We start from the raw sequence: 14,634 nt of genomic DNA, 5'->3' as shown, positions 1-14,634 counted from the left end.
AAATTAACCATGGTTTTTATTATAGCAAAAGTTTAGAAACCATGTTTTGTTATGGTGGATTGATTACAATACTTTACCATTTGGTTAGTATAGCAAAACCAAGCGGCAACCTCCCCGTCTCTCTCTTGAAACCAACACGGAAGTGAGTTAAACTGCAATTCATTGACTGGCCGCTTGAGGCTGGCTGCACAAGTGAGTAGGGCTGGGGAAAAAATCGATTTGATTTAAAAATCGAGTTGGTAGGTCAAATCGATTCATATTTTCAAAAAATCGATTTTTTAGAGTGAGTGTGTGTGTGTGTGTAGGCTATATGTGAGTGAGCTTGTGTAGCCTATATGTGCGAGTGAATGAGTGTGTGAGATGGCTCGCGATGACTGGTCGTAAAACAACGTGTAGTCTGATATGTTTCTTGTCCACGACATGACAAGATTTTTAGGAGTCAAAATCGTGTAATCTGACAGTGACTATCCTAACAGACAAACAAAAATTTGTTTATGTTGATGCACTTTAATTAAATACAATAAATATATATTTTTAAAATATATTTACAGTTCGCAGTTATTTTGTTTTAAATGGGGGAAAAAAAATCGAATCGAATCGTAAATCGAGTTTTTTAGGGAAAAAAAAAAAATCGCCCAGCTCTACAAGTGAGTCAAATCTGTATCTCCCTCATGTTAAAATTACCAACTTTACAGCAGAAAAAAAAACATGTTTACAGCCTGGTTCTCTATGGCTTTGGTCAATACAGCTAATTTTGCCCTTCATAACAACTGTGAGGGGGGTGAATTTGTTTATAACTCATCCGTTTCGTTGATTAATATTTAAAGTTCTGCATAATTAAGGGTGTGGCCAGTGGCCACTTGAGTGACAGGTGGATTGCCGCTGATGTCACTGCTAGCCGTTTGTCTGCTGTTACTATAGCCGTCACTTCACCTCAGCAAATGTTAGCTGCTGAACTTGCCATCTCTGCAGTTTTTTGTGCTTTTTTTTCGGGATTATGTCATACAATTTAATACACCCATTACTGCGCCCGCGGCTTAGGATTCCGTCGTTGTCGTCGAGTATCGTTCGAGAGAACAACCAGCGCTGTATTTCAGTTGTTTTCCTCTGTGAACATGCACTAATGGATGTCTGACAATTTCGTTGCTTTTTGGAGTTCTCACGGAACAGATTGATTATAATATGCTTATGTACCGTCAGGTGAAATCCTGCAGGTGTCGGCGCTATCTCAGTCCATGCAATAAATCCACATCCTTGAATGAGCGCGGATTTTCTAGCGCATTTACTTGAACTTCATAGGAAATATATATATATATATCTATGGTTTAACCCATTTGAGAGGCGGCCAAAATCAGAATTTAAAATGGACTGAATAAGCTCCAAGATGGCGACGGCCACTTTAGGCTTCAAAAATGCTCTTCAGAAACCTACGGGTGATGTCACGGACGCTACATCCATATTTTTTTACAGTCTATGAGCAAAACTCTGGTTAAAGGGCACCTATTATGCAAAATTCACTTTTACATGGTGTTTGAACATAAATGTGTGTTGGCAGTGTGTGAGCAAAACCACCCTAGAATGATAAAAATCCACCCAGTGGTTTTTTTACAATCTCAATAAATCATAAGCAGTCTCAGAATGAGCTGTTCTCAGATTCGGTGCAATGTGACGTAGAATTGCACAGGCCCCTCCCACGACTGTTGATTGACACTGCAGTTTGAGCCTAGACCCGCCATGAGTGAGCTGGACACAGAGTCCGCCAGTGTTTCGACGCTTGAGCAGCTGTAGACAAGAATGTCTCCTAAGCGATTGAGGTGTGCTGTTGTTGGATGTAAGAATGAACATAGCAGTCTTCATTTACTCTCAATGTTACTCGAGGATGGATCTGTACTGTTCGTGATCCAGCTTACGGTCTCCAGAGTGACAGGACTTACGTTACTGACCACGGCAGAAATGAAAGTGAGAGCGCGCACTTTATGACAGCTCATCCAGTCATTTTACGGATATAAGGTTTACCAGTTTATTAAGCACCCACTGAAAAGGTGTGTATATATTTGTTTACTGTTAGTTGTAACGAGTGTTTTGTGTACTTCGCTGTGTATGTTGATGATAATGAAAGGGAGAGAGAGAGGGAGTTTATGGATAAGACTTTAATACGCACTTCTTATACTGTGTTTATTCAGGTCTTACAGTGATTCTCTGGAGTAAAACTAACGCTTCATCTTTTGTGTGATGTACAATAAACTTCACTGAACTCATCAGTATAACGTTATTTTGGTCATCATTCGGACGGGGTTTGCTACAGCAGGCTTGTATTAATAGTGGATAAAAGCAGATGACAAATAAGTTATAACCATAATTGTTCAATGTTCAATTTATTTATAAAGCACACAATAATACAACAGAAGTTGACCACAGTGCTGTACAAAGAATAAGATAGCAATCATAAAAACACATTTAAATTCTAAACATTGCCATAGACAACCTCATAATCTAAGCGGCATTAATAATTACCTATTACACACCACTAGCACAGCACTCATGAATGATCAAATGCCAAAGTGAAAAAGTAAACTTTCAGATGTTGTTTGAACTCTGTAAGAGAGGAACATTCTCTAATATAAGGAGGTAAACTATTCCACAGCTTGGGAGCAGCGGCTGCAAAAGAGCGATCTCCTCTCATTTTCCTATACGTCCGCGGGACTACCAAGAGGTTTAATGACTTGAGCGCAGTGTTCTCTTTGGTTTATTCACCTGGATTAGATCAGCTATATGTCGGAGCACTACCATGAAGGGCCTTAAAAACAAATAAAAGTATCTTAAAATGAATCCTATAGGAAACCGGCAACCAATGTAGTTCTCTTAATACAGGGGTAATATGCTCATTTTTCCGAGTGCCTGTCAGTAATCTTGCGGCCGCATTTTGGACTAGTTGTAGTCTGTTTAAACTTTTGTGTTGAATACCATAATACAATGCATTGCCATAGTCCAATCTTGAGAAAATAAATGCATGAACTAACTTTTCCAGGTCCTTCCGTGTTACAAAGGACTTAATTTTAGCGATTAATCTTAACTGGAAAAAACTCATTTTGACTACTTGATTTATCTGTTTATCAAATTTCAGTGCACTATCGCAGATTATACCTAAGTTTTTTACTTGATGCCTCAGATAAGGGGATAGTGTGCCCAATTTAATTTTAGATGTGTCAGTGGACTCTGAAGGACCAAATAAAATCATTTCAGTTTTTGATTCATTTAGACACAAAAAAAATTGCAGACATCCACCTTTTAATCTCCCCAAGACACTCTGCCAGCCTTTCAACAGCAGCAGGGACAGTTGGTTTTAAGGGTAGATACAACTGAGTAGGCTATCATCTGACAAAAAAAGACTGGTGCTAAAATAGATCCTTGGGGAATACCGCATGATAAAGGCACTGAGCTCGATGTACATTCTCCCATTTGCACTGAAAAACTTCTATTTTGGAAGTAGGACTCAATCCAATTTAAGACAATACCTCGAATACCTACATAATTTTCTAAGCGTGAAATTAAAATATTGTGGTCAATTGTGTCAAACGCTGCTGTAAGATCTAATAGTAGAAGTAAGGTCACGTCCCCAGTGTCTGTGGCCATAAAAACGTCATTAAATACTTTTAATAATGCAGATTCTGTACTATGTTGTTTTTTGAACCCCGACTGAAAAACTTCACCGATAGTATTGTCAGTAAGGAAAGACTCAAGTTGGATAAAGACTGTTTTCTTCAGGATCTTAGCTAGATAGGGAAGCTTTGAGATTGGTCTATAATTGCACAGCACACTCTTGTCTAAATTAGCATTTTTCAGCAACGGATGCACTATAGCATGTTTACAATAAGTTGGAACAATTCCAGACAATAGACTCTTATTAATTATTGATAATACAAATGGACCATTCAGTTCAAAAACTTTCTTAAATAATAATATCTTGTGGAGAGATTGTCGGCTTTAACTTACAAACAATATCTAAAAGTGTGGATAAGGAAATAGGCTCAAAATCAGACAACACAACATGAGTTACAGGTATATCCATAGGCTCATATGAACACTGTTGTATATTCCTTCGGATGTCCGATATACGTCTGACAAAGAACTCCAAAAGATTCTCACATAAATCCATAGGTATAACTCCAGGGACCTCTAATCTAGGGTTTAGAAATACATCAATTGTTGAAAAAAGGACTCTTGGGTTTTGACGATTCTTCTCAATAATGTCTGAGAAAAATCTGAACCTAACAGTTTTCACAGCCTGTTGGAATTTACCTAAGGAGTCTCTTACAATTTCATACGAAATTTGTAGTTTGTCTTTCTTCCATTTACGTTCACATCTTCTACACTCTCTTCGCACAGATTTAACATGTTCATTGTACCAAGGGGGAGACTTATTTTTTTTGCTCACCTGTCTCAAAGGTGCAATACAGTCTAGTGTTTCTGTGCATATAATATTAAAACTATTAATAGTTTCTTCTACACCAAGATGTGGAGATAATAGGTCCATTTTCCTATACTGCAGCTTCTCCACAAAAGACACATTAAAATCTACATGTGAATTAGGTATTAGAGGACCATACAATCTTTTAGCTGCACAAAATGTTCTCGGCTGACAAGGAAGAGAAACAGTACATAAAATCGGATTATGGTCAGATAACACCATAATTAAACTACACTATACCTGTTCTATCTCATACAGCATATATTCTCTGGCTCGAGTCCAGGCCCGGATTGGCTAATCGGGAGCACCGGGAGAATTCCCGGTGGGCCGGTCTGTTTTATTGGCCAGGAGGGCCGGTGTTGTCATGGCACTGGGTTGAATGCTTTCCCTATAGGCTCCAGTCATAGCGCAGCCCCACTATTTTTTTTATTATTTTTTTCTGGCAGCCCCCCCCCCCCCCCCAAAAAAGTCACTTTGTTAGAGATGTGCTAACAAAAAATAAGAGATACAAAACGAGGATAATAGCCTATAGGCGCAAAGGCGGCGCTGAAAAGGCCAGAATAATAAAACATCTCTAGAAACTGAAGCGGCCAAATAACCTACGAGTCAGGGCCGTACCGACCATTGAGGTCTCCGGTCATTTTTCCTGTGTGTATAATGAACGCTGTGAAATAATTGCCTAATATTAACTCTAATTTGGTGCTGCAATGATTCGCATATGGCGGCGATAACCGACCTCATCATCTGAGCTGCTTCAGCACTCAAACACCGCTCGTAGGCAATGGAAAAATGTTTGAGATGACCGATCAAAGCAAGCGGGATTTATGTTCACAGAAGCGCGAGCCGCGGCCGCGCGCGAATCCCAACGCGACGCTTCACGAGATAAGGTGCAAGTGGTTAAACTAAACGGCTGTTTTACGATAGAAATGTTAAACGACCGACATAAATAATCACTTTGCAAAGACTGTATCAATCTAAGCTCAGCTTCAGGAAGGGGAGATTTACAGGTAAAGATAAAGCGACTGAGAGAAGAAGAACGAGAGAAGGAGATGGAGATGAGAGAGGAGAGCAGGTAGAGCTATAGCCTATTGCATACTGTGCCCATAATGAGAATAACTTTATTACAATGGATTCCTATTTAACACAGATGTTCTTTGGGACACTTTGGGATGCACTTTTGGGACCTCTGTATTTATAAAACCCTGTACTGATATTGCACTGAATAGAAAATTAGATTTTTGAAAAATACAATGAATTACAAGGCTGTACAGAACAGTGCACTATTGCAGACTTAGGCTCAATCTCAGTTCACCCCTTGCCCTTGACCCCTCCGTTTTGCGCGTTCCCGTGAAGGGGTAGGGTTGTCTCGATTCTCTTTTGGTTGGAGGGGCAGCACACAGCCACTGGAGTCACTTGAACTATATTAACGATCTCTTTAATAACTTTTCTGGGCCAGCAAGTTTCAGTCCCTTAGAAGCCTATGGAGGAGTGATCCAGCTCTCAGAATTAATCAAAAATATCTTAATTTGTGTTCCGTAGATGAACAAAGGTCTTACGGGGATGGAACAACATGAGGGTGAGTAATTACTGACAGAATTTTCATTTTTGGGTGAACTATCCCTTTAATCTAATTAACTGACCCAAAATTAATAATTAATCATAATTGGTCATTATGGATTATTAATATTTCCCCTTTGAGCTAATATTGTTACAGTTGATACTTGCATTTCAGATCGTTAAAATCGGGCCCATGTTTTGATTCGCTTTATTTTTCAGTAAGCATTATTTTTTTGCGCTTCTGCTATGATGAAAAAAAAAAAAACTTCTACTCTTGGATTGCATGTGTAAAGGAGGTCAGCTTGTTAGAGTCACGCTGACGACTGCTAGTGAATGCAGTTTATACAGTCATTGTTAGTGCACTCGCCTCGCTTGCAGGGGATCGGGGTTCGAGATCGACTCGGGCTGTTAGGATTGGAGGCGGAGTTTTGGAGGCGGAGCAATGATGAAGGGGTGTGTTTGTTTGGGTTGATTTCAAACATCAACATTGGCCAACAGCGTATTTCAAAAACGGCTTTCCCACCTTTAACATCAGGTGTCATCACTAATGCTCACTCAGAGCTGTTCATTAAACACAGGGGATTTTACTGTGTAACATCCAACCGTAAGACATGTTTAACCCAGATAATTAGTGATCCTTAATAAATTAAGGAGAAAAGTTAGGAACCTTGTCAGAAAAATAGCTAAAGTTATAAGAACGTTCCAGTTATCTGGGAAACGTGGACAATAAAAAGCTCTGATTTGAGCTCATGCTGTTGATGATTTACAGCTTTAAGATCACAATGAACCTGATCCTCACAAATAACTGAAAGGAATCACTAAAAACAGATTTATATTGTGAAAGTGCAAATTGTGAACTTCTCATCAGTGACTGTAAAATCCTTGCAACAAAAAATCTTACGTGTTTTATTGGTTTTGTGACCTTTCTTCTTTAAAACTTGAGCATATGTTGCATCACCGACTCCAGCATCGGCACCTGAAGAACACAAATGTTATGATGAGATTTTCACACTTCCTCAATGATCCACATGACTTTATGAATCATTCTGATCTGTTGATGTTTAATAGTTCAACTTTAACAGTGATGAAGCTTGACTCTGTTTCTCTCACCTCTATCTGTGTTGTTCTTCAGTTCAGAGTATAAAGTGTCTCCAGACTCGCTGCTCTTCCCTGACAGTGAACAAGAGAAACAGAGAATAAACACACGCTTTACATCTGCAACTACAATAATAACTGATAATCCATGATTATATCAAGAGAGAACAGAACCTCTCAAACCACAATGGACATTTATTAGCAGGTTCAGTAAATATCTGATTGTTGAGACTGTTGTTACATTTCCAAAATGAAGGTCTTTATCAGTTCTGTTAATGATAGTAAATTGTTCTCTTTGTCTGATAATATATAATCATTAGTGTGATGATTCATTCAGACAGTTGTGTTTAGATGCAGTTTGTTGAGCGTTTACCTTTGCTCTTGCTTTTCTTTTTGTCCTGTATATTGATCTGTGCGTAAGTCAAATCACTGGGTCCTGCAGTATTAATATCTAATACAGAACAGAAAATAAATCAGATTATTCAGAATATGCTGGAAATATGCTGTACTTCAGGAAAAACAGGATCTCACCTTTGCTTTTCTTTACTTTTGCTCCAACTTCTGAGTACATCACATTATGATTTTGTCAAGAAAAATATAATTAGTTAATTAGAAGAAAAAAAATTCTATTTTTATATTTAACTAAAATTGCATAAATGTTATTGGTTAATGACTCTATTGAAGAGGGTTTTTAACCTTTATCCGCAGATATGTTTTTCTTAACAGTGACCTCTGAATTTGTGACGTCTGAAAAAACAACAACAAGGAACAAGTCAATCACAGATTTAATGATTATTGTTGATTTTTTCATGATGCATGTGTAGATATTTTATAATAATTTTTAAGACTCAACCTTTATTTCCACTATTCACTGGAGTCACATCATCATAAATGTGATCAGAATCTGCTGGACAGCAAAGAAGGAGAAAGTTTAAAAGCAAGGCAGTCTAAAAAGGGGGGAAAAAACATTAATAAATAAATATAAATCATTTGTTATTGCATCTGACCAGACTGCAGAGGAGAGTTTAACGCTTGAGATTCTCCAGATGGATTCGGGACTGATGTCTGTTGAATGTTACAGGGCTGATCTACAATAGAGACAAAGATCATTATGGTCACAGTAAGAGTTTTGTCACTCACATATAATCTGATTACATGCATTAACTGCTCATTTATTAATAAACATGCAGTGACTCTCTAGGCTTCAGAAACTGTATCTTCCATTTGTTGCTGTTCATGTGGTTTAATAATTCATAACATGTGATGAACTGCTCCACACCTTTCTTGTGTTTGTGTCTCCACAGCAGAACCAGTGAGATGAAGAACAACAAGCAAACACTCAATCCTACAGACACACCAATGACCAGAAGAGAAGATGAAGCTGTTGAGACTGAAGAACATGACAAACACACAGATCTGTCCGTGAGTGACGTGATCCTGTATGATCATATTACAATAATATCATCACTGATCGTCACTGACCTCTGACTCTGACTGAGACCCAGCTGTGGAGTGACTGTCCTCTCTCTGTTTTACAGTAGTAGAAACCCTCACATGACTTTGAGACAGTAGTGATGCTCATCTCTCCTGTCGTCTGATTCTGGATCAGTGATCCGTCTTTATAGAAATCAGCGCTGAGGATCGGGGAGTTTGTAGATCGATGTAAACAGTGTAGAGTCAGAGTCTCTCCCTCAATCACAGGATCAACAGAACTCTCCAGAATCACCTCACCGTCTACAAACACAAGAAAATTTGTGTTTAATGCTGTAAATAATAAGAATATAGCAAACCAAATCATAAGAAAAATACTGATATTATGAATTGTACTTTATACCTCTAAAGCTTTCTTATACTAGTGTCGTGTAGTTTTACTAAATCTCATGAGAAAACGCAACTATTTTATGAGTAACCGATTGTTTTGTTTAAACCGTTGTTGTTGAAAAAAGTAAGCATTAGGAGCGTTCATTCTTTGTTATTTCTTATTGGTTATTCAGTGTCACATGGGCACAGCGGATCACTTCTGCTGTCTTTATGGTGGATTGTTTGAGAGTGTTGGAAGAGGCGAGTAGCGGGAGCAAACTTTCTGTTGACCGTATTGCATCGGTTTGAATGCCATATCAAGCTTTATAGCTTATCAAAATAAAATCAAAAGCAAGCTAAGTTCATCAGTCTTTTTGATGGAAATGACGACCGACTGTAAACGAGTCGCAAAGGATTATTCCTCTATAGCCTCTATGTGGCTTTTGGATGCTGTTAATAAGCATCAAGGTCCACCTTTAAACCCAACCATCAGTGGGGCACAAAAACATTATACTAATGAGATTGTACAAATTCATACACATTAGTCATGTCACATTCACCGTCTGTCATCGTCTTGTCTTCACTACAGTTCCCAGAATCCTCCTTGTTTCCACACCTGAACTCACTCCCTTCATTACCCACCTGTTCATCATCATCATTATCTGCATCACCTGTCTTGTGTTCATCTGTGTGTATTTAGTTCCCCTTCTTACTCATGTCTGTGTCGGTTATTGTTTGTGCACCAGCACACTGTTTCTTGTTTGTTTTGAGTTTTCTCCAGTTAAATAAACCTTTGTTATTTTGGTACTTCGCTTGGCTTGTCTCCTTCCTCACCCGGACCCTAACAGAATAACTGACCACATCATGAGCTGGGAGCTCACTGGACAGGTCGCGGCTTTGGCTCAGGATAGCCGCGATCTGTTGCATCATGCCAGTCCAGCCGCGCTTGCACTTCACGTCAGTCCAGCCGAGCCCGCACTTCACGCCAGATCTGCCGAAGATAAGGCAGTTCGCGTCATGCCCGCCGCGCCTGAGATTGAGAGCGTCATACCCGCCGAGCCTGAGACAGTGGTTGGCCCAGAGAGGCCAGATCCAGTTCCAGTTTCAAGTCCAGTTCCGAGTCCAGCCGAGCCCGCACTTCACGTCAGATCTGCCGAAGCCAAGGCAGTTCGCGTCATGCCCGCCGAGCCTGAGACAGTTGTTGGCCCAGAGAGGCCAGATCCAGTTCTGAGTCCATTTCCGAGTCCAGCCGAGCCCGCACTTCACGCCAGATCTGCCGAAGATAAGGCAGTTCGCGTCATGCCCGCCGAGCCTGAGACAGTTGTTGGCCCAGAGAGGCCAGATCCAGTTCCGAGTCCAGTTCCGAATCTAGTTCCGAGTCTTGTTCCGAGTCGGGGGGTCGACTGCCCGGTCGAGCAAGAGCCAGAGCCAGTCTTCGAGCAAGAGCCAGAGCCAGTCTTCCCAAAGGCGTTTTCACCGCTGTTCCTGTCCAGCTCAGAGCCCTCTTCGCGGCTGGTCCTGTCCAGCCCAGAGCCGCCTTCATCACTGGTCCTGTCCAGCCCAGAGCCACTTTCGCCCCCTGCCTCTTCCTGTCCAGTGTTAAAACCCGGGACTTTCCCCAAATATTTTTTTGGGGGGGCCATAGAGCTCCGTCCTGGCCACTCGAGGGGCCACGGTCACCCGAGGGGCTTCTCCGCCATGGCCACCTGAAGGGTCCGCACCGCCATGGCCACATGAAGGGTCCGCACCACCATGGCTGCCCGAAGGGTCCGACAGCTCCGCCGTGGCCACGCCCACAGCCTGCTCTACTCTGGTTCCCGAGCAGCCAGCTCCGCCCTGGAGGCTTCTTGTCTTGGGCAACCATGCCTTCATCTGCCTCCGGGGTCTTCTCCGCTATGGATGCCCAAGGGTCCGACAGCTCCGCCGTGGCCACGCCCACAGCCTGCTCTACTCTGGTTCCCCGAGCAGCCAGCTCCGCCCTGGAGGCTTCCTGTCCTGGGCAACCACGCCTTCATCTGCCTCCAGGGCGCCCACCCTCCCACCCCTTAGGATATTTTACAGCGCGAAGACGCGCCTTCGGGGAGGGGGGAGTAATTTCACATTCACCGTCTGTCATCGTCTTGTCTTCACTACAGTTCCCAGAATCCTCCTTGTTTCCACACCTGAACTCACTCCCTTCATTACCCACCTGTTCATCATCATCATTATCTGCATCACCTGTCTTGTGTTCATCTGTGTGTATTTAGTTCCCCTTCTTACTCATGTCTGTGTCGGTTATTGTTTGTGCACCAGCACACTGTTTCTTGTTTGTTTTGAGTTTTCTCCTGTTAAATAAACCTTTGTTATTTTGGTACTTCGCTTGGCTTGTCTCCTTCCTCACCCGGACCCTAACAAGTCACCAATTTGACAAAATTTAAAATAGTTACAAATTGTCATGAGAGTTTGTTGATTGTGTATCAGATTTTTAACCACTGGCATAAACACGTCCATTTTGCAGTTTAATCTGCCTATTTATATGGTAAGAAACTGTCTGATGAATGTGAAAAGTGACCAGTCACATTTTGCTTTGTTTATATGTGGTATTTAAGAGCATGTTCATGTAACATCACAATAAATGAAGTTCCAAAACGGAGGAGCCCTAAACATTCAGTCCTGTCAATCATCATTATGAGCGTATACAGTACAGGTCAAAAGTTTGGAATTTTTATATTTTTGAAAGAAGTCTCTAATGCTCATCAAGGCTGTGTTTATTTGATCAAAAAAAAAAAAAAAAAAAAAAACAGTAATATTGTGAAATATTATTACAACTTAAAATAATAGTTTTCTATTTGAATATACTTTAAAAAATAATTTATTCCTGTGATGCAAAGCTGAATTTTCAGGATCATTACTCCAGTCTTCAGTGTCACATGTGACATCCAGTCTATCACATGATCCTTTAGAAATCATTCTAATATTCTGATTTATTATGAGTGTTGGAAACAGTTCTGCTGCCTAATATATTTGATGAATAAAAGGTTATAAAGAACTGCATTTATTCAAAAAAAAACAAAACAAAAAAAAATTCTAATAATATAAATCTTCTATACTATCACTTTTTATCAATTTAACACATCCTTGCTGAATAAAAGTATTGATTTATTTCAAAATAAGAAAGAAAAAAAAATGACTGACCCCAAATTACTGACCAGTAGTGTATATTGTTGTTAAAGAAGATTTCTATTTTTTTTTTAAATATATATATATATATATATATATATATTTAACTTTTTATTCATCAAAGTATCCTAAAAAAGTATCACAGGTTATGAAAATATTAAAATATTAAGCAGCAGAACTGTTTCCAACTTTGATAATGAATCTTCATATTAGAATGATTTCTAAAGGATCATGTGATAGACTGGAGTAATGATCCTGAAAATTCAGCTTTGATCACAGAAATAAATAATTTAAAGTATAATATTTTAATAATTTAATTGTTATAATATATCACAATATATATATATATATATATATATATATATATATATATATATATATATATATATATATATATATATATATATTTTTTTTTTTTTTTTTTTTTAAATCTGTATTTTTGATCAAATAAATGCAGGCTTGATGAGCAGAAGAAACTTATTCTGTAATGTTTCCAATCTTTTGACCTGTACTGTAGGCAGCGACAATTCTTCGAGCATCCCTCCTCCTCCCCATCTCCTCCTCTATTTCTCTTATTCTCCCTCTGCGCTGTCCTGTCATAGAGGGTTTAGATCGAGCCTCCTTTGAGGACAGCAAGCCAAGTTCATTTACTATTAACTATTTTAAGATTGAATGGCCATGCAAACTCACAAATAGATATGTATGGAGAAACTCATTCAAATAACTGAACAGAAGTCAGTCTGTCATCAGCTGTACAGGAAACAATTAGTGGAAAATGTCTTTAGACTGTAATTATAATTTAGGTTATAACATTAGACTAGTAGATGTCATGATTATAAACCGGACTCACCATGTACAGTGATGTTTCGAGGACGCCGTTTCTCTCCAGATTCAGACTCACACCAGTACACTCCAGTGTCAGATGTGCTGAGAGAGTCCATTACACATCGAGATCCTGTTTGTTTTGCACAAGTTTGTGTGTCTTTGTCTGTGTATCTTCTCACTGTCCATCCAGTAGAGTTACTCTGATCCTCACAGCTCAGAGAGAGAGAGTCAGATGAGAAGTGTTGACTTCTGCTGGCGTTGATGACCAGAGACACTGAAGCAGAAACTCCTGAAAAGAGGAAAATCTCCATCAAAACTGACAGCACAGAGACTGCAGTGAAACACAGATCCGGATGAGCACAAGCATAAACCCTCACCAGTGATCCACAGTGTCTGTGAGCTGCTGTTGTGTGTGTAATAGGCTGGTCGTCCTCTCTCTGCTCTGCACATATAAACTCCTGTGTGCTGTAGAGCAGCAGGACTGAGAGTGTAAGATCCTCCAGCTCCTCTGCTGCTGTCTGACAGATGATCATGATCTCTGAACCAGCTGAACGTCCAGCCTTTAGAGGAGCCTGAAACCTCACAGGTCAGAGTCACTGATTCTCCTTCAGTCAGCCACGGCTGTGGAGACACTCGCACTGATGCCTGAGCTTCAGCTGAACAAAACATCACGAGTTACAGAGCCGTAGAGAAACTGATGGAGAAGCTGATCACAACAAACACACACTCACCTGAGACAGTCAGTGTAACAGCATCACTGCGCTGAGAGCTTTGAGTGTGTATCTCTCCTGTACAGGTGTATTTACCGCTGTGAGAGAGATCAACACTGCTGATGTTCAACTCTTGTGTTGTGGTTCGGCTGACAGAGTTTTTATATTGGTTGTTGGTTCCCTCTATTTCCCATCTGTATGTCCACTCAGCGTCTCCTCCCCACTTTATATCACATCTGAGAGAGACTGTTTCTCCTCTAAACACTCGTTCATCAGGTCGTACCGTCACCACAGCTTTAGGAAACACTGTACAAACACAGATTATTGCACTTATAGTTTCAGAAGTTGTGTAGATATTGTCTCTGATCTGTATTTGTTGCATCACACACTACAGTCTCTCTCACCTGTAACATTTACCCACAGTGCATCACTGTATTGTGTGTAATAGACTGGTTTCCCTCTTCCAGCTCTACACCAGTACTGACCTCCATCAGACACTGAATCAATCTTCAGGTTGTAGGGGTTTGTTTTATTCTTCTCTGTCTCAGGGTTCAGTGTGTGTTTGTACCAGTAAGAGTCCCAGTTTCCAGTGGACGGATCCATGCGACAGGTCAAAGTCACTGTGTTTCCAGTCAGTGCAGCTCCTGCAGGATCTGATGTGAGTTCAGGCTTCGGCTTTAGATCTGCAGGAGAACAACAACAGATTCAGATCCTCGAGAGTCAAATAAATGAGCATTTAAATTACTAAAATAATAATTGCTTCAGTCTTCTTATTGGCACAGATGTGGCTGATACAGAAGTGCATAAGAAAAGAGTTGAGCTACACATTACCCCTTCACTGTCACCCCTCTTTTATCACACAGACATGAACATCACTATCCAAATTTAAATAGTTGTAATTCAAGAATGCTTTGAAACATAGACCTATGACTGCTCTAGTTTTAAAGAAGACATTTGGAAGATTATTGTAGAAGTGAAAAATTATGAAAGTGAAACAAGTTTATGAAATTGTATTTAGTT

The 14,634-nt window shown here is 40.0% G+C and overlaps 1 protein-coding gene across 1 annotated transcript in view; it reads right to left on the bottom strand.

The window, feature by feature from the left end:
- Positions 1–14,634, bottom strand: part of LOC311287724 (Fc receptor-like protein 5) — a 211,413-nt gene that overhangs the window by 52,795 nt on the left and 143,984 nt on the right. Inside the window, exons 9-13 of the mRNA XM_084404752.1 lie at positions 14,019–14,297; positions 13,636–13,920; positions 13,282–13,560; positions 12,930–13,193; positions 8,603–8,854 (exon numbers count right to left, since the gene is read on the bottom strand). Of these exons, the coding sequence (XP_084260878.1) occupies positions 8,603–8,854; positions 12,930–13,193; positions 13,282–13,560; positions 13,636–13,920; positions 14,019–14,297 (1,359 nt within the window). The remainder of the gene's footprint in view (positions 1–8,602; positions 8,855–12,929; positions 13,194–13,281; positions 13,561–13,635; positions 13,921–14,018; positions 14,298–14,634) is intronic.

The sequence above is a fragment of the Rutilus rutilus genome (genome assembly GCF_951802725.1).
Source record: "Rutilus rutilus genome assembly, chromosome: 3".
Taxonomy (NCBI): Eukaryota; Metazoa; Chordata; class Actinopteri; order Cypriniformes; family Leuciscidae; genus Rutilus; species Rutilus rutilus.
Note: the sequence above shows the minus strand (reverse complement) of the source record. Positions and strands in the feature narration are given on the sequence as shown.